Source organism: Blennius ocellaris (assembly GCF_963422515.1).
Source record: "Blennius ocellaris genome assembly, chromosome: 4".
Taxonomy (NCBI): domain Eukaryota; kingdom Metazoa; phylum Chordata; class Actinopteri; order Blenniiformes; family Blenniidae; genus Blennius; species Blennius ocellaris.
Window position 1 is genome coordinate 3,086,441 of NC_137653.1, and position 26,045 is coordinate 3,112,485.

At 38.8% G+C, this 26,045-nt stretch overlaps 5 protein-coding genes across 5 annotated transcripts; all 5 read left to right on the forward strand.

The window, feature by feature from the left end:
* Positions 1–1,808: 1,808 nt before the first annotated feature.
* On the forward strand, positions 1,809–4,550 carry LOC308129409 (odorant receptor 131-2-like; the record flags this gene model as incomplete). The annotated part of the gene is made up of 2 exons (XM_080495349.1): positions 1,809–1,961; positions 3,744–4,550. 2 exons carry the CDS (start codon positions 1,809–1,811, stop codon positions 4,548–4,550), a joined length of 960 nt encoding a protein of 319 aa, XP_080351475.1.
* Positions 4,551–8,085: 3,535 nt separating this feature from the next.
* On the forward strand, positions 8,086–9,102 carry LOC308129410 (odorant receptor 131-2-like; the record flags this gene model as incomplete). Its single annotated transcript, XM_080495350.1, has 2 exons — positions 8,086–8,217; positions 8,308–9,102. The coding sequence occupies 2 exons, from the start codon at positions 8,086–8,088 to the stop codon at positions 9,100–9,102; spliced, it is 927 nt and encodes a 308-aa protein (XP_080351476.1).
* A 3,843-nt stretch (positions 9,103–12,945) lies between these two features.
* Positions 12,946–14,213, forward strand: LOC308129411 (odorant receptor 131-2-like; the record flags this gene model as incomplete). Its single annotated transcript, XM_080495351.1, has 3 exons — positions 12,946–13,077; positions 13,168–13,752; positions 14,208–14,213. The coding sequence occupies 3 exons, from the start codon at positions 12,946–12,948 to the stop codon at positions 14,211–14,213; spliced, it is 723 nt and encodes a 240-aa protein (XP_080351477.1).
* Positions 14,214–15,404: 1,191 nt separating this feature from the next.
* Positions 15,405–17,535, forward strand: LOC308129412 (odorant receptor 131-2-like; the record flags this gene model as incomplete). The annotated part of the gene is made up of 2 exons (XM_080495352.1): positions 15,405–15,560; positions 16,705–17,535. 2 exons carry the CDS (start codon positions 15,405–15,407, stop codon positions 17,533–17,535), a joined length of 987 nt encoding a protein of 328 aa, XP_080351478.1.
* A 5,247-nt stretch (positions 17,536–22,782) lies between these two features.
* On the forward strand, positions 22,783–25,601 carry LOC308129414 (odorant receptor 131-2-like; the record flags this gene model as incomplete). The annotated part of the gene is made up of 2 exons (XM_080495355.1): positions 22,783–22,884; positions 24,774–25,601. Exon 2 carries the CDS (start codon positions 24,813–24,815, stop codon positions 25,599–25,601), a length of 789 nt encoding a protein of 262 aa, XP_080351481.1. The 5' UTR covers positions 22,783–22,884; positions 24,774–24,812.
* Between the last annotated feature and the right edge of the window lie 444 nt (positions 25,602–26,045).

Sequence of the window (26,045 nt, forward strand, 5' to 3'; positions counted from 1 at the left end):
TGTCGACGGGGCCTCGAGCTTGACTGTAACTCAAACTGCTCACTGATCTGATCATACGTCAGAAGTTATAGTTATAATGCAGTGATTGTTTTCAAAAGCCCGACTGGAGGTTCTCACTTCCAATATATTTCATGTAATCTATTGACAAATGCTCACTGAAGCTTATAGAGCTCGAATAAAACTCGTCAACTGAAATCACACCAGATCCGAAGAGGTACATTTTTATTTTCCGCATTTGTTTTAGTTCTTTCTTCTTTTCTTTTTTTTTTCTACTTCTCTTGTGACTTTGTTGGCCAACAGTGATGTAAGAGGTGTTTTTCAAGGAGTGGGCAGGTGAACACTCGTTCACGCCAAAGCGGGGACGTTCTGTGTTCCTATTTGATTGGATGATGAGCCTTCAAAGAAGTGACGACACTCTGCGGGAAATCACAGCGACGCTTCTTACAGCAGAACTCAGACATCATTTAAAGACGCCAGTCTGACAGACACGTCATCTGACTCACATTAACCCGAGACTGAAGGTGAGTATCTCCTCTTTTACTCTTCTATCTGTTTATCTGCCACTGTTAGTGATTGATGTTACCATGTCCGTGTACATATAGTGCTTTTTTTATGCATGAATAACTGACTTAATTCCTAAATTCTACATATATGTTTTTTCATTGTTTTTTTTTTTTTTTAAAGAGTTACACAGCCCGTCCTTAATATAGGAGTCCAGATTTAGATTGGCAAAATTTTTATTTACTTATTTATTTATTTCGGTTGTTTGTTGAGAAAATCCATTGATTTAAAAACAATCACAAGAATCAACAGAATGAGGCTTGTATTGGAGAAAATGTTTGCGTCAACACAACTATTCACTTCTGTTACTTCGGTAAAAGCACAGGTTTGATGTCTTCAGCAAAAAGGTTCTGAATCGTACTCAAGTGTGTCTTGGTCTTTGGCCGTCACTGATGTAATCTGATTACCTGTGCAGCTTCAGTGTGAATGACTGTTACCATCAGCTGCTTTGTAAGTTTGAATCATAAGGATTAAACAAGGAAGGAGAACATTAAGAAATTTGTCTTAACATGATGCTTAAAAGACTGAAAAAAACTCTTGTAAAGTACAAATACCTGTTGCATTCATGTAGTTACAGATATGAATAACTCGTCCCAAACATTTCAGGCAACACTGAGCAGACAGTACATTTAAATCTGTAGTGTTGCTTTTTGTTTATAAGGGGGTTTAAAGACAACAATAGTTCTATACAACATCCTCAAAAATCTTGAAGCTCTTCAGAGAAAAAAGCTAATTTTTAATGTTTTACTCACATTTATTGAAGTTTCATCCCGTTCAGCCGCTTTTTAAAAATTGGTTCCCAAATGATGACGCCACTACACTTCTCATTTGTTCAAAACTAATTAATAAGTGTGAATTGATGACAGACCTTAAATTTCATGATTATAAAACGAGGAGGGAAAATGTTGCAGTGTTGTTTTTGTGAAGCATCTCATTCATATTAGCAGTCAGAGCAGCGACAGGTCTGTGATGCTCTCAACACTAAAAGCTACTAGAACCATCATGTCAGGATGAATATTTAAATGTTTTCCATGTTTAACTGACAAAAGAGAAGAAAGGTATTGGTCTGTAGAATCCTTGAACAGGAAGAAAACAATGTTGATATGAAGAAGATCACATGAAGCGCTGAAGGTTTGTGGATTTAAATGTGACAAACTGATTTACTAAAAACATATTTTAATGTGAGATGTCACAACATATTTCTCTTTGACCTTTCACTTAGCAGAAGCCTGCAGGATCCTTCCTCTATGAATTCCTCATCTGAAGCTAATGTGTCGAGCAGCTACAATAACAGAGACACTGTGAGCACAGCTGTGGCCAAAAATGTGATCGTGGTGGCTCTGAGTATCGTCATCAACTACATCAATGGCACCCTGATACACACCTTCAGGAAACACCAGGTCAGCAATCAGGTATCGCTCGAAAAAGGGAATGATAACTGGATTTTCTTTGTATTTCTATCTCTGCCTCTTCACTCGTATAACCAAAAAATGTTCAGTGTTTTAATGTATTCGTTGGTCAGTCAGTGTTTCTCCTCACACACAAAGCAGCTACACATGGTGCAGATTTATTGTTGGTTGGTTGGTTGGTTGGGTGGGTGGGTGGTTATTTGTTGATAGGGGTTTTATTGTTGGTTAGTTGGTTGGTTGATTGGTTGGCTGGCTGGTTGGTTAGTTGGATTTTGGTAGATAGGTGTTTTATTATGGGTTAGTTGGTAGGTAGGTTGGTTGGTTGTTTGGTTGGTTGGTTGGGTGGGTGGTTTTTTGTTGATAGGGGCTTTATTTGTGGTTGGTTGGTTAGTTGGATTTTGGTAGATAGGTGATTGGGTTGGTTGATTTTTGGTAGATTGGTGATTTATTATGGGTTAGTTGGTTGGTTGGTTGGTTGGTTGGGTGGGTGGGTGGTCTTTTGTCGATAGGGGCTTTATTGTTGGTTGGTTGGCTGGCTGGCTGGTTGGTTAGTTGTATTTTGGTAGATAGGTGTTTTATTATGGGTTGGTTAGGTGGGTGGGTGGGTGGGTGGTTATTTGTTGATAGGGGTTTTATTGTTGGTTGGTTGGTTGATTGGTTGGCTGGCTGGTTGGTTAGTTGGATTTTGGTAGATAGGTGTTTTATTATGGGTTAGTTGGTAGGTTGGTTGGTTGGTTGATTGGTTGGGTGGGTGGTTTTTTGTTGATAGGGGCTTTATTGTTGGTTGTGTTATGGCTTGAAGTTAGAACCCCAAAGCAGAGCCCAGAGACTGATCAAACAGAGTTCAAAAATGTATTTTCCAAACGGCAGCCAGGACAGGCAGTGGAGACAGGGGGCTGGCTGGCAGGCTGGCCACGACACTCCAGGAGAGGCACAAAAAACCTGAGCACAGGAACAAGTATTAATATCCAAAAAATGGCAGAGAACTATACTAGAATCCGAACACGGCACTACCAAGTAGACGGAATAATCTGGCAGAGGTGTGGAGTGAGAACCAGGGTTTTGAAGACTGTAATTAGTGTGGAGTAGATTCAGGTGGGCCTCATTCTCCTGGAGGAGCCAGCCACGCCCCCTGTCACACACACCCTGCACAGAAACAGAAAAAGGGAGGGGGAACAGACAACAACAAAAACAGATCCCTAACAGGTTGGTTGGTTAGTTGGATTTTGGTAGATAGGTGATTGGGTTGGTTGATTTTTGGTAGATAGGTGTTTATGAGTTGGTTGGTTGGGTGGGTGGTCTTTTGTCGATAGGGGCTTTATTATTGGTTGGTTGGTTGGCTGGCTGGCTGGCTGGTTGGTTAGTTGGATTTTGGTAGATAGGTGTTTTATTATGGGTTGGTTGGTTGGTTGGTTGGTTGGTTGGTTTTTGGTAGATAGGTGTTTTATTATGGGTTGGTTGGTTGGTTGGTTGGTTGGTTAACAGCATAACTGAAAACTTGTGGAGGGATTTCGATTCAGACAATGGGTCAAGGAAGAAGGGATTCATAGAGCCGGGTCTGATTCCAGCCAGGCAGAGGCATGAGCTCTCTAAGTGCCTTACCAGATTTAAAACTGACAAAACTAAAAGTTGCAAATGTGAAAATGTAGGTCTTGAAAAAGTCTTAAGGTTCTTCCTTTCAACTTATTTCAATGAGTGAACCCTAAATGGCTCATGCGATTACTAACAGGTCAAATAGTGAACCACAGGTGACATGGTTCTTCTCTCTTTCAGATATTTCACTTGAACCCTCGGTACATCCTGTTCATCCACCTGGTGATAAACGACATGATCCAGCTCACGACAACCATCAGCCTCTTTGTCTACACTTACATCTTCTACAAAATCAATGCTTTCTTCTGTTGCTTTATCATTGTCTTTGCCGTCTTCACCACCTTCAACACCCCACTGAATCTGGCTGCCATGGCCATCGAGTGCTACATCGCCGTCTGCTTCCCTCTGCGACACGCCGAGCTGTGCTCCATCAAACGGACGTATGTCCTGATCGCGTGCATTTGGGCCATGAGTGGCGTCTCCATCCTCACTGACGTCTTTATTGTTGTGGCGACGGAGCCTTTGCGTTTGATCTACGCCACAATTTACTGTGAGCGGGACAACCTCTTTCGGCATCCGTTCAGTATAAAAAAGAGGGAAGTCGCCTATATGATGTGTCTGGTTGTCGTTTGGCTCAGCCTCTTCTACAGCTACTTCAACATTATCTCCGCCGCTAAAGCCGCTAGCGCTGACAAAAAAACGACGAAAACAACGAGCGGGACCGCGGCCAATACCAGGAATACCGTCCTGCTTCACGGCTTCCAGCTCCTGCTCTGCATGCTCAACTACGTGGCCCACCTGATGGTCAGGGTGTACGTGGCCTGGTTTCCAAAGCATTTTCGACATGTTCTGTTTGTTCACTACATCATCATCCAGATTCTCCCCAGGTTCATCAGTCCCGTCGTGTACGGGCTGCGAGACAAGACTTTCAAACAGTATTTGAAGCAGCATCTGGTGCACACTGTTCGCGTACGACACAAGCAATAGATCGCAGCAAACACGTTTATCAGCCATAGCATTACAAACCACAGAAAGGACATGATGATTCTCTTTGTATCGTGGCTTCTGATGTATCAAACAGAAAATGACTTTTATTCTTATATTCATTTTTAGAAACAGAAAAGCGGACAGACGATTTGAGGTGACTTTGACGTGGACTGGGCGAACCCATAGAGTTCTGTCCAACGACAGAGGTTTGACTTGTCTTCAACACCTCCAGATAACATTCCAGCTGGGCGAGACAAACCAGTCCGACCCAGACAACATTTAGAAATTAAAGGATCTGATGCAGCGTCCTGGTACCGACCGCACCCCTCCATTAGTCAGAAGGGGGTCATAAAGTTCTGGCTGACATGCGTATATCTTACTCTGTCACCACTCAGAAGTAAACTAGACGGCAAATCGGCTTTTATTTTGCACACAAACGCGTCTAAATTTGCTTAGAAGACTAATGTATGGACTGAAACATTATAGTCAAACACTGGTGGAGATGCCCACTGTCACCAGCAGACCTTCAAAATCCACATGTAATATATCGTTATATTAAAAAAAGGACATAATGAGCAGCTGGAGGCCAAAACTCCTGGAGAAAAAAAACAGGAGAGACCAAATCACAACCAGGAATGAAGTCATTGCAAAGCGGCAGTGAGAACCACTACATCACCGCTACAAAGTCTATATCTAAATATTACAGATTTACATCACATAACAGTAAAGAGTTGCTAATATAGAAACTAACCCCATGTTAAAATGTGTATCTGCTTTTAAATCTCATTAAATAAATACATTAAAATCCCGTGTGGTTTACTTCTTTTCACTTCATTCATTAATGATATTGTGCAGTTTATTTATCTCTGTTAATCAGTTATAAAAGGAGATTATAGTTTAAATGAAAAAAATATAGTAGAAATGATTGAATATTGAAAACAACAAAATCTTGTAATATTTCTACTTATGTGTAAAAGGTTTGCATTTACTGGTTTTTGTTTTTAGATTCACCCATTGAACACACACACACACACACACGCACACACAAACACACACACACACACACACACGCACACACAAGCACACACACACACACACACACACACACACACACACCCTCTGGATGTATTTATCAGGACATTAAACTATAAATTACAATCAAACTCAGATCGTCTCTGATCCATACAGACATCTGCAGGTGAGTCTTGAATACTTGTGCTTTCTCTTGTGGAAATGAAATGACTGCATTAGATAATATGATACTTAAGTTTTTACTTTTAAATTACTCATTAAGACCCACCACTTTGCTTTTAATACATAGCACAAATTAATGACGTTGTTTTTAAATGTTTTTATGATGTTCCTTTATTTTCATGTTTGCTGATTTTATAATGTGACGTGAAGTGTCTTGAAAAGCGTTATACAATTCAAATGTATAATAATAATAATAATAATAAAAATAATAATAATAATTATAACCTTTACATTTTTGTTGCACTTTTTCAATTCCTCCCTACTTTAGACAAATCTCAATGATACCATTTTTGTTTGTTGCCTTCAACTGTCAGTTGCATGTCTGTTCTGTGAGTTTAATTGTTTTTAAATGACTCTTGATGAAGAGTAACATTAACTGACAGAAGTGAAATGAAATGACTGTGTTTAATAACATGAGAGTACATTTTTTTTAACTTTTACATCATTCATCAAGACACACCAGTTTGCTTTTAATGCATAGCACAAAATCAATGCTGATTTTCTAATGCGATGATGTGAAGTCTCTCTGAGTGTCTTGAAAAGCGTTATACAATTAAAATGCTTAGTAAAAAGTAATAATAATAATAATAATGTGTTATTATTATTATTATTATTATTATTATTATTTACATTTGTGTTCCACTTTTTCCAGTTCTCCCTACTGTAAGCAAATGAAGTAAACGTTAGTACATAGTTACCTAATAATCTCAATTATACCATTTTTTGACCAGTAACATTTTTGGTTTCAAAGTTTCGTAAGTTTGTTGCCTTCAGCTATCAGTTGTAAATGTGTTCTGTAAGTTTAATGGTTTTTAAATGACTCTTGATCACATATTTCAATTTCATACTTTAATCAATTATTTCACTGTATTAAACATGCACATGTTGAAATATTTTCCTATTGTTTCCTTTTTCTTCTTCTTTTCTTTTGTTTTTGTTTGTTTGTTTCTTTTTCTACCATATTTAAGTGCAATGAACCTTGAGAGTACAAATAACAAAAATTGCACACAGAAGCTTTATATTTATCCATTTCAAATCTTAAGTTTGTATAAAGCTGCATAATGACATATAACCTTAAAACAAAGTCACAAAGAGCACCTGAAAATTGTTTAAACATTGTGGATGATTATAATTTTTTTTTTTTTTAAAGTACAGTAAATAATGGTTGCTATAATTATTGACTTGTGTATTTCTGGACACTTGGATCAACTTAATGTTCCTTAATGTGTATAAATACGGAGAGGTTTGACTTTGGGGAATCAATTTGACAGACAATTTGACATGGAAATCACATGTATCTATTTTTTTTTTTTTTTATTGTCAAAGAATAATTTTATCTTGAACAAAGTTAAATTATATGTTGTGGATAAATTCAGAAAACATATCAAAAGTGTATTTATTTATTAATACATTAAAATAGAATTAGTGGCACTGTTAATCATGCTGAAAGCATCATGGTGATGTTGATTAAAGGATCATTTGGGAAGCACTATTGGGACAATGTTTGCTTTCATGAAATGGATAAATAAATTTAATGAAATGAAATGGGAGGGCCACAAAAACCTTTCTCTCACTAAGAGGGGCCCAATATTATGACTGATCCATTCAACTCCAAGTATTATATATATAAGTAACACTGATTCCATAGCATTTTCTGTTTAATTTATATTCTGATAGTGTAGAAGCACAGATTTCTAAACGGTTAAATTAATTTTAAATGTGGATTGAATTACTTTTACCTTTTGAAGATATTTGAGTGAATTTATGAATTGTGTGTGTGTGTGTGTGTGTGTGTGTGTGTGTGTGTGTGTGTGTGTGTGTGTGTGTGTGTGTGTGTGTGTGTGTGTGTGTGTGTGTGTGTGTGTGTGTGTGTGTGTGAATTCCAAACATGGTCCCCACAAAGCACTAAAAACCAGTATGTGTGTTCAGGTCAAAAAGCGTCTTTGAATTGAGTCTGAAGCAAAGGAGGATCTCGAAAATGTTTTAACTTAATACAACATGTCCATATTGATTAATTAGTTATGGTTATGGGAGGGTTGTACTTTGTATGTACCCAGTAGTTGCACCTGTCTGCACTAACAAGTTGAGAATAAAACCACAAAGAAATGCAAAGACAGACAATAGTCAATAATGAAGTTTTGACAGTGCTGTGGAATATTTACCATCACCAGGGTTTGTATTTGTGACAAAGAAGCGTTTATTGATTCTAAAACATTGCAGTGTTTTTGGAGCCGCTGGTCCATCGTGTATCGTTTCATCCTGACTCCCTTCAGATGCTGGGATGAATCAGACGACGCTCGTCAGACGGGACTCCTTGAGAGAAGCCATAATAAAGAACTTCATAATCGTGGCTATCTCCGTCGCCATTATCTACGTGAACGGGATGCTGGTGCACATCTTCATCAGACACCAGGTTTGATCCACCACACCGTGATCCAGTCAGTTTGCCGACAGCCGTTGGGAGCGTATGCTGTGGATTCTAACCGGCGCCGTCCTGTTTCAGATTTTCAACACGAATCCTCGGTACATCCTGTACATCCACCTGGTTATCAATGACATCATCATGGTGATCCTATACATCCTGCTGCAAGTGCTGAGTTACATCGTGTTCACGATCAACGTCTCATTGTGCATCGTTCTGATCATGATTGCTGTCCTGGCCAGTCAGAACAACCCTCTGACCATGGTTCTGATGTCTGTAGAGTGTTACGTTGCCGTTTGCTTCCCTCTCCATCACTCGCGGCTCTGCACGGTCAGGAGGACGTACGTCGTGATCGTGCTGACCTGGCTGGTGAACTCGCTTTCAATCTTCCCAGATTTGTTTGTCACGTTGGGAACAGAAAGTACGGAGTTCTTTCATTCCAGAAGCTTTTGCCTGAGGTCTGGCATTTTTAGGGGAAATCTGGAAAACAAGAGGCGCATATCCAACATAATGTTTTTCGTAATTCTTTGGCTCGTTCTTTTTTTCACATACTTCAACATCTGGTTTGCTGCACAAACGGCCACTGCAAACGCCAAGAAGGCTCGAAACACCGTCCTGCTCCACGGCTTCCAGCTGCTGCTCTGCACGGTCCAATTCTTCTTCAACGCAATAATAGAAGCATTTGCAGTTAGTTTTCCCAGAAATGTGTTGTACATTCGCTTCGTGGTTGCAGCAACAGTCCAGCTTGTGCCTCGAATTGTCAATCCGGTAATTTATGCGGTACGAGACAAGGCGTTCAAGAAGCACCTGAATAAGCATCTGCTCATCACGGCTAACGACGTTCAGCCAATAAAGACTCAGAAATTGTCATTATGAAAATTGGCTCAGACTTGTGTCGTCTTCCTTTTAAAATATGTAAAGACACGGTGCGAAAGCAGGTATCTGATACAGATCAAATTACATTTTCAATAAGGTAATTAATAACTATCTTTGACCATTATGAATCATTATCGGTAGCCAAACTGCCAAACACAACATAAATTGTACCACGTGATCCTTATGAGTTAAGAAATCCCTACAGAGGCCAGAATGTAATATGATGCCGTCAACGGACTTTCTGTCTTTTGTGTTCAAGAATTGAGATGGACTGATTTACAACTATAGGTGTGTTTCGTTCATGTCATGAGCAAAGGTCAAAATTAGCTTGTTCAGGGTGAGACGCATGTGGTCCAACTTTGAAGTGTCTCAACTTCCTCCCGGGAAATTAATTACACAAAAAAAAGAACAGCACACATAGATGACACCACCCTCACTGTCACTCCATCCCACCGTCACCATGGAGACGCAGTTCAAAATACGGACCAGTGATTTAGTTACAGGTGAAACACTGATGGACCCAAGTAACAAATCCAGCTTGGAGGAGTCGAGCTCATCATTTTCCACTTCAATATCTCCAAAACTTGTGCATGAGTCTGTACAGACACACATTTATTACTTCAGATTGCTCAATGGGTTTACATGCTATTGCCACTTGACAGATGGTTGGTTGACTAATTGGTTAGTCAACCCTGGGAGATCAGGGGTTAATTGGTCGGTCGGTGGGTCGGCTGGTTGGTTGCTTATTTTTGTTAGTAGCCTGAGAGGATATTGTTTTTATTTCAATGGTTTGTTATGAGTTTGTTAGTCATTGGTTGGCTTTGCTTGGCAATTTATTGTTGTTTGCTCAAAAGTGTATTCTTCCCATTTTGTTGGTTTAGAAATTGGAATTGGAATTTTGTTGGTTCAGGTCACAAATGATGAAAGTGCTGCATGATGGCATCATAAATAGTCGTAAATGTTCATTTTGTTGGAGAAAAGTTTTCACATTCTAATAATTCTTCTAATAATGCAACTAAAATTGATTTAATCTGATTAAACCATGCTGAGATACTTCATGCTGGTGCAAGGCCTTGTATTTATGATGAAGTAAAAATATACTTCAGAGGCTCTAAATACATGTTTTTGTGAGGTGAGAGGGAAAGTCCCTTGTTATTGGAAGTCTATTGTCCAAGCAACAAAACCCCAATAAGTAAAAATTTGATTTTGTTGGTTTAGAAATCCTGATGTCTGGTTATTGTTTCCTCAATTAGCTGTTTTAATATTCTGAGTGTTTGATGTTGGTTGGTTGATTTATTCTGGTTTAGTAGTTGGTTCATTGGTATGTTTTCTCTTGTTAATTTATGCATAAATGAAACACACACACACACACACACCCTCTGGATGTATTCATCAGGACATTAAACTATAAATTACAATCAAACTCAGATCGTCTCTGATCCATACAGACATCTGCAGGTGAGTCTTGAACACTTGTGCTTTCTCTTGTGGAAATGAAATGACTGCATTAGATAATATGATAGTTAAGTTTTTACTTTTAAAGTACTCATCAAGACCCACCAGTTTGCTTTTAATACATAGCACAAATTAATGATGTTGTTTTTCAATGTTTTGATAATGTTCCTTTATTTTCATGTCTGCTGATTTTATAATGTGACGTGAAGTGTCTTGAAAAGCGTTATACAATTCTAATGTGTAATAATAATAATAATAAAAATAATAATAATAATAATAACCTTTAAATTTTTGTTGCACTTTTTCAATTCCTCCCTACTTTAGACAAATCTCAATGATACCATTTTTGTTTGTTTCCTTCAACTGTCAGTTGCATGTCTGTTCTGTGAGTTTAATTGTTTTTAAATGACTCTTGATGAAGAGTAACATTAACTGACAGAAGTGAAATGAAATGACTGTGTTTAATAACGTGAGAGTACATTTTTTAAAACTTTTATATCATTCATCAAGACACACCAGTTTGCTTTTAATGCATAGCACAAATCAATGCTGATTTTCTAATGCGATGATGTGAAGTCTCTCTGAGTGTCTTGAAAAGCGTTATACAATTAAAATGCTTAGTAAAAATAATAATAATAATAACAATATTAATAATTATTGTTATTATTTACATTTGTGTTGCACTTTTTCCAGTTCTCCCTACTGTAAACAAATGAAGTAAACGTTAGAACATAGTTACCTAATAATCTCAATTATACCATTTTTTTAACCAATAACATTTTCGGTTTAAAAGTTTTGTAAGTTTGTTGCCTTCAGCTATCAGTTGTAAATGTATTCTGTAAGTTTAATGGTTTTTAAATGATTCTTGATCACATATTTCAATTTCATACTTTAATCAATTATTTCACTGTATTAATGTTGTAATATTTTCCTCTTGTTTCCTTTTTCTTCTTCTTCTTTTCTTTTTTTTTGTTTGTTTAGTTTTTTACCACATTTAGGTGCAATGAACCTTTAGAGTGCAAATAGAAAAAAAATTGCATGCAGAAGCTGCACCAATGCAATAAATGTTAAAATTTGAAAAATTGAACTTTTGTACCTTACGGTGTAGTTTCCTTTACATTTATCCATTTCAAATCTTTAGTTCGTATAAAGCCGCATAATGACATATAACCTTAAAACAAAGTCACAAAAAGCACCTGAAAATTGTTTAAACATTGTGGATGATTATCATTTTTTATTTTTTTTTAAAGTACAGTAAATAATGGTTGCTATAATTATTGACTTGTGTATTTCTGGACACTTGGATCAACTTAATGTTCCTTAATGTGTATAAATACGGAGAGGTTTGACTTTGGGGAATCAATTTGACAGACAATTTGACATGGAAATCACATGTATCTATTTTTTTTTTTTTTATTGTCAAAGAATAATTTTATCTTGAACAAAGTTAAATTATATGTTGTGGATAAATTCAGAAAACATATCAAAAGTGTATTTATTTATTAATACATTAAAATAGAATTAGTGGCACTGTTAATCATGCTGAAAGCATCATGGTGATGTTGATTAAAGGATCATTTGGGAAGCACTATTGGGACAATGTTTGCTTTCATGAAATGGATAAATAAATTTAATGAAATGAAATGGGAGGGCCACAAAAACCTTTCTCTCACTAAGAGGGGCCCAATATTATGACTGATCCATTCAACTCCAAGTATTATATATATAAGTAACACTGATTCCATAGTATTTTCTGTTTAATTTATATTCTGATAGTGTAGAAGCACAGATTTCTAAACGGTTAAATTAATTTTAAATGTGGATTGAATTACTTTTACCTTTTGAAGATATTTGAGTGAATTTATGAATTGTGTGTGTGTGTGTGTGTGTGTGTGTGTGTGTGTGTGTGTGTGTGTGTGTGTGTGTGTGTGTGTGTGTGTGTGTGTGTGTGTGTGTGTGTGTGTGTGCTTGTGTGCACGTGTGTGAATTCCAAACATGGTCCCCATAAAGCACTGAAAACCAGTATGTGTGTTCAGGTCAAAAAGCGTCTTTGAATTGAGTCTGAAGCAAAGGAGGATCTCGAAAATGTTTTAACTTAATACAACAGGTCCATATTGATTAATTAGTTATGGTTATGGGAGGGTTGTACTTTGTATGTACCCAGTAGTTGCACCTGTTTGCACTAGCAAGTTGAGAATAAAACCACAAAGAAATGCAAAGACAGACAATAGTCCATAATGAAGTTTTGACAGTGCTGTGGAATATTTACCATCACCAGGGTTTGTATTTGTGACAAAGAAGCGTTTATTGATTCTAAAACATTGCAGTGTTTTTGGAGCCGCTGGTCCATCGTGTATCATTTCATCCTGACTCCCTTCAGATGCTGGGATGAATCAGACGACGCTCGTCAGACGGGACTCCTTGAGAGAAGCCATAATAAAGAACTTCATAATCGTGGCTATCTCCGTCGCCATTATCTACGTGAACGGGATGCTGGTGCACATCTTCATCAGACACCAGGTTTGATCCACCACACCGTGATCCAGTCACTTTGCCGACAGCCGTTGGGAGCGTATGCTGTGGATTCTAACCGGCGCCGTCCTGTTTCAGATTTTCAACACGAATCCTCGGTACATCCTGTACATCCACCTGGTCATCAATGACATCATCATGGTGATCCTATACATCCTGCTGCAAGTGCTGAGTTACATCGTGTTCACGATCAACATCTCATTGTGCATCGTTCTGATCATGATTGCTGTCCTGGCCAGTCAGAACAACCCTCTGACCATGGTTCTAATGTCTGTAGAGTGTTACGTTGCCGTTTGCTTCCCTCTCCATCACTCGCGGCTCTGCACGGTCAGGAGGACGTACGTCGTGATCATGCTGACCTGGCTGGTGAACTCGCTTTCAATTTTCCCAGATTTGTTTGTGACTTTAGGAACAGAAACTACGGAGTTCTTTCATTCCAGAAGCTTTTGCCTGAGGTCTGGCATTTTTAGGGGCAATCTGGAAAACAAGAGGCGCATATCCAGCATTATGTTTTTTGTGATTCTTTGGCTCATTCTTTTTTTCACGTACTTCAACATCTGGTTTGCTGCACAAATGGCCACTGCAAACGCCAAGAAGGCTCGAAACACCGTCCTGCTCCACGGCTTCCAGCTGCTGCTCTGCACGCTCCACTTCTTCTTCAACGTAATAATAGAAGCACTTGCGGTCAGTTTTCCCAGAAATGTGTTGTACATTCACTTCGTGGTTGCAGCAGTAGTCCAGCTTGTGCCTCGAATCGTCAATCCGGTAATTTATGCGGTACGAGACAAGGCATTCAAGAAGCACCTGAATAAGTATCTACTCATCACGGCTAACGACGTTCAGCCAATAAAGACTCAGAAATTGTCATTATGAAAATTGGCTCAGACTTGTGTCTTCTTCCTTTGAAAATATGTAAAGACACGGTGAGAGACAGATCAAATTACATTTTCAATAACGTAATTAATAACTATTTTTGACCATTATGAATCATTATCGGTAGCCAAACTGCCAAACGCAACATAAATTGTGCCACGTGATCCTTATGAGTTAAGAAATCCCTACAGAGGCCAGAATGTAATATGATGCCGTCAACGGACTTTCTGTCTTTTGTGTTCAAGAATTGAGACGGACTGATTTACATCTGCAGGTGTGTTTCGTTCATGTCATGAGCAAAGGTCAAAATTAGCTTGTTCAGGGTGAGACGCATGTGGTCCAACTTTGAAGTGTATCAACTCCCTCCCGGGAAATTAATTACACACAAAAAAGAACAGCACACATAGATGACACAACCCTCACTGTCACTCCATCCCACCGTCACCATGGAGACGCAGTTCAAAATACGGACCAGTGATTTAGTTACAGGTGAAACACTGTTGGACCCAAGTAACAAATCCAGCTTGGAGGAGTCGAGCTCATCATTTTCCACTTCAATAACTCCAGAACTTGTGCATGAGTCTGTACAGACACACATTTATTACTTCAGATTGCTCAATGGGTTTACATGCTATTGCCACTTGACAGATGGTTGGTTGACTAATTGGTTAGTCAACCCTGGGAGATCAGGGGTTAATTGGTTGGTGAGTTAATTGGTTGGGTAGTTCACTCGCTGACTGGTCAATTGGTTGGTTGGTTGGTTGACTTACTGGCTGGTTGGTTGGTTAGTTGGTAGGTTGCTTGGTTATTTTGTTAGTAGCCTGGGAGGATATTGTTTTTATTTCAATGGTTTGTTATGAGTTTGTTAGTCATTGGTTGACTTTGCTCAAAAGTGTATTCTTCCCATTTTGTTGGTTTAGAAATCCTGATGTCTGGTTATTGTTTCCTCAATTAGCTGTTTTAATATTCTTAGTGTTTGATGTTGGTTGGTTGATTTATTCTGGTTTAGTAGTTGGTTCGTTGTTTCTTGTTAATTTATGCAGAAATGAAACACACACACACACACACACACACACACACACACACACACACACACACACACACACACACACACAGACTTGCAAGCCTTCATAAACTCCACACTTTGCAGCAGCCTGATGTGGAGCATCATCCAACCAGGGTAGGTTCTGTCTTCATTCACTGCATGTTTACTTCAATCATATATTTTACTTTGTCTCAGAAAGGTGTTCTGTGAAAAAGATTTATTGGGATTTGCTGCAACTTCTGTCAAACTGAGTGAGTATAACAAATATATTCAGAGTGACAGGCCCCTTTTTTTCTATATTTTCTCCTTGTTTTTTGTTTTTTTTTGCAGCTTTGTTTCAGGACACATCAGGTATTTTCTGCTGTGTCCATTGAGGAGGAATCCGACCACATCAGCCATGAACTCATCTGCAGCAAATGGCTCTTTCACCTCACCTGTGCATACCAGGGACAGTTTTTCCACAGGTGTGATCAAGAATGTGATCCTTGTGGCGCTCTGCATCTCCATCAACTACATCAACGGTACCCTGCTGCACACCTTCAGAAAGCACCAGGTCTGATATCTCACTGTGTTTGTGTGCAGCGGGGGTCCATAATCCCAAATCCACAACTTTTAAACCAAAACTTGTTTGATTCAAATGATGATTCTCTGGTGATTTTCTGTCACTTTGGTAATGTGCTACAATCCCAAATTAGGTTATGAAACGATTACATGTCTACCTTCTATATATTCCATTTAAACTAGCTGATAATGTTAAGATAATATTGTTGTGGTTAGTATATATTGAAGTGCTTCGTCTGGTAGAAAAGATTATTTCCTGACAGCCTAATAATCTCTATATTTTTAGTATAGAATAGAATAGAATAGAGTTTGTTCTCAATATACACGGTGTAATGAAATTGGAGAGCTGCTCCTCTCACGGTGCCAAAGAAAAAAACACAACTGAAGTTTCTTTACCATGAAATAATGACTGATAATCACAACACAGCAGCTTAATTTAGTGTGTTAGATACTCAGGAGTGAAGTTTGTAATGCCGATTTTCTGAAGAGTATATAAAAGAAAAACCCACATGATTTCTTGTCAAGAAGTTTATTCAGTATTAATATTGTTACACGTTTTGAAAGTTTAATTAAATAACTAAATACTATATATCCTTGTATAATTTGGCTGAATGGTTGTCTCTGATTCTAGAGCTGAAATAGTGAAGATAAACATTTCAAATATGATGTGACATTATGACCTACATTATGTGGCCCTTAAATGTGATTGCAGGTCTTTCTCTGCATTATTAAGGTCTGAGAACTCAAGCATTCACAAACAGCAGATTGATATTAACGCTCTTATTCGTGCAGATGTCTCTCGTGATATTAGTCTGGGAAATCACCTGCAAAACACTTAATTAATTTGCCCCGACAAGGATATTTGCACCAATGTAAGCTCCTTTAAAGAGTCTTTGTCCCTTTGTTCCAGTCTGTATCTGTATGGAAGATATCAAATGTGATCCAGATGATGGTGAAGTAAATATTTGCTTGATTAGAGAAGTGCTGTTAAAATTCACATACATACATTTTATTGTTATGAAACAATCCTCGTGCAGAACCGTTTTCTATGACCGTCACAAAACATCCCAATATATATTGATGTGATTCTTCTATATTGTGTGTTTCCTGTGTTTCTGTTGTCGTTTTTGCTTCAGGTCTTCACTTCAAACCCCCGGTACATCCTGTTCATCCACCTGGTGATTAACGACATGACCCAGCTGGTCGTCTCCACTCTGCTGCACGTCATCATCTACACCGTCTTCACCATCGCGCTGCCCGTCTGCACCGTCCTGCTCGTGATCGCCGTCACCGCCACCTTCAACACCCCGCTCAACCTGGCCAGCATGGCGGTGGAGTGCTACGTCGCCGTGTGCGTCCCGCTGCGCCACTCGCAGATCTGCACGGTGAGGAAGACCTACGTCCTGATCGGCCTGATCTGGGTGGCCAGCTTGCTCTCCATCCTGCCCGACCTCCTGGTCCTGCTGGCCACCGAGCCCCTGGGCTTCCTCCGCTCCAGGGTGCTGTGCGCCAGAGACTTCGTCTTCAGGAGCTCCGTCAGCCTGCGGAAGCGCGACGCCTCCCACATCGTGTGCCTGGTGGTGGTCTGGCTCACGCTCATATACACGTACTTCAGGATTCTGTTCGCGGCCAAAGGAGCCACGGCCAACTCCAGGAAGGCCCGGAACACCATCCTGCTGCACGGCTTCCAGCTGCTGCTGTGCATGCTGACCTACGTGAGGCCCATGTTCGAACAGGCTCTGGTGTCCCTGATGCCCGAGAGGTACCCGGACATCCGCTTCGCTTGTTACGTCATCGTGCAGGTCCTGCCCCGCTTTGTCAGCCCCATCGTGTACGGGCTGAGGGACCAGACCTTCAGGAGCTACGCGAGGAGGTACCTGCTCTGTACGGTCCACACAGACCGCCCTCAGGAACATCTGACCAGGTCCAGGAAGACCAGTGACAAGATCATCACCATAACTAATTAATCAATATGGACCTGTTGTATTAAGTTAAAACATTTTCGAGAGCCTCCTTTGCTTCAGACTCAATTCAAAGACACTTTTTGACCTGAACACACATACTGGTTGTTCATGCTTTATGGGGACCATGTTTGGAATTCACACACGTGCACACACGCACACACACACACACACACACAAATCTGGCAACAAATTTTTTTTTTTAACTCTAGCTAAAAGTTTCACAATTATGAAAGGAAAAAGAAAAAAATGAAACATGGAGGATTCCCCCCCCCCCCCCCCCCCCCTGAAAATGTCTTGTTTTATGTGAAACAGTCCGATCTTTTGCACGTTTCAAATAAAAACTGACAGAAAAAAACTGTGTCGTCACTATTTATCCTATTTATCAGTGTGAGCAGTTCTGTGATGCTTCAGTTGAGGCGTCACATTCATTCATTGTGTTCCCTGAGGGCGGGTTTGGTGGGCCTCACCCGCTCATTACTTTTCACTGCTCATGGGTTTGAGGCAGTTTTAGGTTTCATGTGGACTTAGGCTACTCAAGTTTCCTCAAACACACAAACTCTAAAACCTGCTGTTGAAGTTTGTTGGTGACTCTAAACGTTCCACTAATGATTTGTCTGAATTGAAAAAAATAAAATAAAATGCTAAATATGTTCTTAACTCTGCTTGACCACTAGATAGACTCGCTCTACACGTTCTAAAATATTCTCTCAGGTAATGTTTAATATAGGACTAATGGACACATGCAAAGCAAAATGAATAAATCTGCAAGGATATTTGAAATGCTCCTTTGAAAATTGATCAAAACACAAATTTAAAAATCATTTAAACTAATTATTTAAAAAAGAAGAAGAAGAAGAAGAAGAAGAAGAAGAAGAAGAAGAAGAAACTAAGTTAACCAAGTCAAATATTTCCAATAATATTAAAATGTTTTTTATTGATTATATTAAATATATGTCCAGGATCAGAATTTGAAGAATAATATAAACCAGGGGTATCAAACATGCGGCCCGGGGGCCAGAAGCGGCCCACCAGAGGATCTAATCCGGCCGGCTGTGTGATTTTTGTTTTGTTTTTTAAGTATAAATATGAAAACTGACAGAGGCTGATCTAAAAACACTGGATTGGCAAAAATGACATTCAAAACCGCCCTTGGTCAGAAATAAGTAATGCATCTGTGGAGGTCACATAACACAACACCTTTCACAATAAAGGTGTCCAATTAATGTGAAGTGATACTTTAGACACGTAAACTCAAAAAATATTTCCAGATGATGACAAATTGTTTTAATCCTGAATAAAAATATGATATCCAGAAACAGACGACTGAGGGTTGTTTTTTGTTTTTTTTTGCAAATATAATAATTAACTTTAATATGTACATTTGAGAATAGACTGGCAAATTCTTGCAGTTACAAAAGGATCAAAAGAAGGAAAGACTTTGACATTTGTCCATATCTGCAGTTTAATATGTTACGTTTGACTTGATGTGGCCCCTCAACTGAAATCAGTTTGACACCCCTGATATAAACCCCTTAAAGAAATTTTCAAAAACCTTCATATGAACCAAATGACTTTTTCATTCTTATTGATGGAAATGTCTACTTTATAATTCAGCTCTGCCGTCTGTGTCACACACATTGGAGTTCTGAGAATCTAGGATTTTACCAGGCCTCTGTCTGGGGCCATCTAGTGGCCACTCAGTGTATTTCATTTATGTGCAGGGCTGCACTTTTTAAAACAGTGTGGTGGAAAGTTGAAGAAACGTCTTCCCTTGAATGGCTTGAACTCAAACTGAGGAAATGAAAACACTCCGAAGGGGTCAGAATGAAGTCGACGCGACACAATCAACATGAATTAACTACAAACGGCTTTGTGTTCCAAAATATCCGTTTTAAGTGATCGCTTAACTCGCATAAAGGCCATAAATGATGAAAGTACCGTATGATGGTATCATAAATAATTGTAAATGTTCATTTTGATGGAGAAAAGTTTTGACATTCTAATAATCCGTCTAATAATGCAACTAAAATTGATTTAATCTGATTAAACCGTGCTGAGATACTTCATGCTGGTGTAAGGCCTTGTATTTATGATGAAGTAAAAAGAACCTTCACAGGCTCTAAATACATGTTTTTGTGAGGTGAGAGGTAAAGTCCCTTGTTATTGGTTATTGGTTATTATCTATTGTCCAAACAACAAAACCCCAATAAGTAAAAATCCTCCAGAAACATGAAAAAAAAAACCTAAAACAGCAACTCCACAGCTCTTTCAGTCCAGGGCAGAGAACAGGAAATTAAAAAAAACTTCATTAAAAAAACCCAAAAAAAAACAAAACTCTTGAAACCATTTGAGAGGATTTAAACAGTGAAATTCGGAATGTTGACATTTTATATTTTACGATCAAAGGAAGAGAATGCTGGATCACATGTTTTATTTCAAGAGAGGATGTTTATGATAATTTGACAGTTTTATCATTTTGGACTAGTTTTTATACGCCAGAGATTTTAATCATAAGAAACATTCCTGACAGCGACTCAGAACTTTAGAGGTTCTACAGTTCAGGATGTTTCAAGACACTCTGGACCCAAGCTGCAATGGTCTGCCACTCGCTCTCTCTACCTCTACCTCTCTCTACCTCTACATTTCTCTACCTCTCTCTCTACCTCTCTCTACCTCTCTCTCTACCTCTACCTCTCTCTTCCTCTACATTTCTCTACCTCTCTCTACTTCTCCCTCTCTCTACCTCTACATTTCTCTACCTCTCTCTACTTCTCCCTCTCTCTACCTCTACATTTCTCTACCTCTCTCTACCTCTACCTCTCCCTCTCTCTACCTCTACATTTCTCTACCTCTACCTCTCTCTACTTCTCCCTCTCTCTACCTCTACATTTCTCTACCTCTCTCTACTTCTCCCTCTTTCTACCTCTACATTTCTCTACCTCTCTCTACTTCTCCCTCTTTCTACCTCTACATTTCTCTACCTCTCTCTACTTCTCCCTCTTTCTACCTCTACATTTCTCTACCTCTCTCTACTTCTCCCTCTTTCTACCTCTCTCTAGTTCTTCCTCTCTCTACCTCTACATTTCTCTACCTCTTTCTACCTCTACATTTCTCTACCTCTCTCTACCTCTACCTCTCTACTTCTTCCTCTCTCTCCCTCTACATTCTTTTCCACCGTCGCTCATGTTGATTTGTTGTGTTTCTCTCTCTGTTAAAAAAAAAACCATGGAAATGACTGTCATATGTGGTGCTTTCTAAATAAAGTTGAATTGAATACCATCATCATCATCATCATCATCACCACCATCAGCACCACCTTCCTCTGCCCACAGGTTCCCAGGTGGAGATAAAGCCTGCGGTGTGGCGCTGAGAGCCTCCAGCTCTGACTGGACTCTGGCAGGTGAGACAGGCTGAAGTGTGTGTCGCTGTTTTCTTCATGCTTCGTGTTCGAGTTGCTGTCAGGATCACTCTTCTGATCTTTTTCTCCAAACTTTATCTATATTTGCATTTCAGGCTTTACCATCCTTGTGACCGTACTGCGTCTCTATAAGGGAGGACATTTAGTTGCAAATAGAACCAGATTGAAGCCAGGAGTTTTTAGTTTTTATGCGTTAATGTGAGACCGTACTGCTACTACTGAATATAATGTTATTAAATTTGTCATTTACATTTTTTTAATGGACTTTTAACAAGAATTTCTCCTGCTTTAGGTTCCAATGGCGTATACAAATAAATCAAATGTTTATTACATATTTTAGTTAACTATGAAAATGTTCTGCCCAACTTTTATTATCTAGTGATCTCATCTATAATATATTATTTTAGTTATTGTTGAATATATATTTGCATTACGTGCTTGAATTTGTTCATGTTTGACACCTCTTGTTTGTTGCTTATATCATTGAAATGTATATGTTTATGCTTTAACGTCACTCTTTTATTCAACAGCAGGTTTTATGTTGTATATCTGTGTGCTTTTTTGTCTTCCTGCCCCATTTTGTGTATTTAAATTTTTTATTATTGCACTCATTTCATTTTAAAGCACTTAGTGATTCATATATTTGTGAAATGTGTTTTATTAATGAAATTATTCAATCAAATCTGATACTGAGCTTTAAAATCTTTTGTTTCAGCTGCACGTTATACACTGTATTATAGTTTCTCCTAATTTATCATTTGCATAAATTGGTGTAGCATACTCATTTAATTTCTCAGTTTGATTTATAAATATTGAACAAATTGTAATTTAAGTTAAAATTTTAGGGCAATAATTCAACTTTTTATTTTACAGCAGCACCTTAAGATGTGGCAAAACGTGTGCATGAGCAGTGTTATTTTAACAATATACAATATTTTAGAGTGTTTGAAAATGCATGGATTCAGTTATGAGGTGGAAACACATTAAAAGCTTCTCTTTTTAACATTTTTAATTCCTCTGTGTGTTTCAGGTTTGGCAGGATGAGTTCCTCTGCGGGTGACAGAGACAACGCTACGTCCTTGAATCAGGTTTCTAAAATCTTCTCATCAAATCAAATGTTATCACTGCATTAATTTATTTAAACTTTTTTTTTTTACTTTTAAAAGGCACATAATTTTTTTTTTTTTTTTTTTTTAATATTAGTGTTTTGAATGGAGAAATCACACTTTGGTTAATAATGTCACATGTCAGCACACAGGAAGTAAAACGTACCAGAGAACAGATTGATTGGGTCTGGAGGTTTATTGAAGCTAATGTTACTTTAAAATGTTAGTTAAAATGATATTTGTTTAAAGCGACATAGCTATGAGAATGCAGCTGCAAATGTGGCCAAATGCGACAATATTATGAAATAACAAAGAGAAAATATCCAAAGAAGCAAAACAATAGAAAGGAAGACAACAAAAAAGAAAACTAATCCCCTATTTATGATAATTCATTCAACTTTATCTGTACTTATAATCTTCATAAATCTTAAAGAAAACTTTAGATATAAATTCCAGCGTGATCTTTGTCAAAATAAAAGTAATCACTAGGGGAACCCCGGGACAACCCCTGATCTCTGCTGAAGTTTATATTTAAAGTTCAGACTCGTCTCTGTGTCTTTTTAACCACTAAATCTTAAATCTGCATCTGTGGACGTTTGTTTCTGTGGTGAAAAGTTGATCTGATAAGCATTGGAACTGTGTATATATATATATATATATATATATTTTTTTTTTTTTTTTTTTTTTTTTTTTTTTCTGTGTGATCAGTTTGTGTTCGTCAGAGACAGTTTCACCACCGCCTTCATCAAGAATCTGATCGTCGTTCTGGCCTGGCTCATCCTCAGTTACATCAACGGCACCCTGGTAGCCACATTCTTCAGACACCGGGTACACACACACACACACACACACACACACACACACGTTCTACCCCGTTTAACAACTATTGTACTCAATATATTTCTGAAATGTAAAATATAATCCTAAAATGTTGAAGAATGTTTCTGTTGTTCCCCTGATGACTGTAAACACAGTATAGAGACACACTGTTACCAAATATGCAATCAAATGTCTTTCATAGTGGCTTAAAATAGCAAAAATATAATTGATTTTAACATTTATGGTAAAAAAATAATAATAATAATAATGAAAAATGTCAAGAGTAAATTTATTACAACTAATTGGAGTTTTTGGGCACATTTTTAAAACAGACTTAGAAATTTACAGTAGTTTTCTCAGTACAGTGTTTTTGTTTTTTTTGTTTTTATATTTTGAAGATAACCCAGATTGTTGGTCAGTCAAACACAAATGATTTTTAAAAACAATAAAAGGAAAACTATTCGTGCGCAAACACACACACACACACACACACACACACTTTCTGAAGTCTTTACGGGTCTGATGAAAAAAATAAAATTCTGAAATAACCATAATTAATTTAAAGATATGCACCAATTGTATTACGATAAAAACATGTTTTTAAAAAGATATTATTATTATTATTATTAATATTTCTTTGCTTCAGACTTGTGGTTTTTATGTGTGGTCTAAATGTATGCAGGTCTGAAAAGTACATTTTAAACTAACCATTATTAATGAAATGACATGAACCTACTGTATTAAGAAAAGTTGGATTCAGAGTCTGTGTGTTTTTCAAAAAGTTCTCCCTTGGGAGCCATTTTAAGAAAGTTCATTTTCACGCAAAACGAACCTCCAAAACGACACGAGAACTTTGTCCTCAGTTGGACGTCGTGATGTAGAACCGTGTTTTTCAAACTTTTTTGAGCCAAAGTACACTTTTTTCTTTGGAAAAATCCCGAGGCACACCACCACCTGAAAATGTTAAAATTTGAAACTCTGTAGCCTCTATTAACAATATAAAGTCTTTCTCATCAAAGTTTTATCAACAGGAATCAAGTAAATACAGAAAAAAAGTATTTCCCAATTTCTTTTTTGAAACTTGGGCCTGATGGATGAAGAGCTGAGATCCTTCAACATGTCTAGTTCGGAGTTCAAATCCTCCCTTTTCAAAAACTTCTCCATCACTGCCACTGACACAGTACTTTGATACAAGATGGTAGCAGGAGCTGGAGATGAACCACACTGACGTCTGTCAGTTTCGATTTCGCCAACACATCCTAACATCTTATCTCAACGTTCTGTGCTGCCGTCTATTGGCGAAGAGTATTTATACATGATTACTCTGCAACACACAGCCGACAACAGCTGTGAGAGCAAATGTTTTTTAGAAAAAAATGTGAAATTGGATCATTTCCCACGGCACACCTGACTAGATCTCACGGAAACATCAGTGTGGCACACTGATGTAGAAGATCAATCAATCAATCAATCAATCAATCAAACTGTATTTCTATAGCCCTTTACAATCACCTAGTGGTATCCAAAGTGCTTTACAACAAAGCTATGTATAAAAAAAAACAATACATTAAAAAATATATACGAGAATAACGCATAAAAACAAGAAATAAAACACAGGTGCTGCAGGTTGGTGAAGCCTTCCAGGGATTCATAAAAACAGAACATACAGAATAAAATACACTGCCCTAGACAGAGTTAAAAGCCAACTTAGAAAAGTGAGTTTTCAGCTTTGATTTAAAAAGGCCGAGATCAGTGGTGGTGCGAATGTCGGGGGGCAGTTTGTTCCACCTTGGAATGTCTAAAAGAAGCTGAGCTGAAGACGAGCGGACGGGTAAGAAGCTCCAATCGGCCGCGTCGGGACGCATCTGACTCGTTCTCCGTCCTCCGTCCTCCTCCAGATCTTCTACGAAGACCCCCGCTACATCCTCTTCATCCACATGGTGATCAACGACGCCATCCAGCTGACGGTCACCATCACGCTCTTCGTCCTCAGCTACGTCCTCTTCAAGATCAACGTGTCCTTCTGCTGCTTCTTCATCCTGGTGGCCGTCTTCACCACCCGGAACACGCCGGTCAACCTGGCCAGCATGGCCATCGAGCGCTACATCGCCGTGTGCCAGCCGCTCCGCTACGCCCAGATCTGCACGGTGAGGAGGACCCACGTGCTGATCGCCCTCATCTGGTTCATGTGCGTCGCGCCGGACATCACCGACCTGTTCGTGACGCTGGCCAGCGAGTCCCTGCAGTTCTTCCACCAGTCCGTCTTCTGCCTGCGCCAGAACGTCTTCAAGGACCCCGCCCTGGCGCACAAGAGGCTCGCCTTCGACGTCATCTACTTCTCCGCCGTCTTCCTCACGCTGGTCTTCACCTACCTGAGGATCCTGTTTGCGGCGCGGGCGCTCTCCACCAAGAAGGCGTTGGCGCAGAAGGCCCGCAACACCATCGTGCTGCACGGCGTGCAGCTGGCCATGTGCATGCTGTCCTACATCTCGCCCAGCGTGGAGATCGCCCTGCGATTCATCTTCCCGGGCAGGATCTACGAAATCCGATTTGCCAACTACCTGGTGGTGTACATCCTCCCCCGCTTCCTGAGCCCCGTCATCTACGGAGTCCGGGACCGGAAGTTTCGGAAATATCTGAAGATGCACCTGACGAGCTGCAGGCGGAGGGGGAGGGGGAGGAGCGCGGCGCCCACGGTGGCGCCCATGGACGAAGACAACTTTTAAAAAAAGTTTATTTAAGACTTTATTTTCAGTTTTATTATGAAAAGAACAAAAAAATTATTAATTAATACCCCAAAAAAAGCAAGAAAAGTACAACCCCATTTCCAAAAACTGGTACAAGTTATGAAATGTGAATTAAAAACAGGAGGTGAATATTTTCAAAATAAATCTTTTTATCAAGAAATATTGCCGGGTGGTGCACGACTGCAAATAAAAACTCAGAAGGTATTCTAGTAAAATTACTTTTGGGATTCTTTGTTACTGTGCTCAAATAGCGTGTCCTGTTTTAATTACGTGTAAATGGCTTCATCCCAATGACGCTGAACGTATCATATTTGATACATGAATTTTTCAGCCCACATGAGCAGTGTGATATTTATTTTCCATGAAAAACCTGACGTATACAGTCAGATACATGCAGTGCTCAGATAATCCAACAGGGGGTAG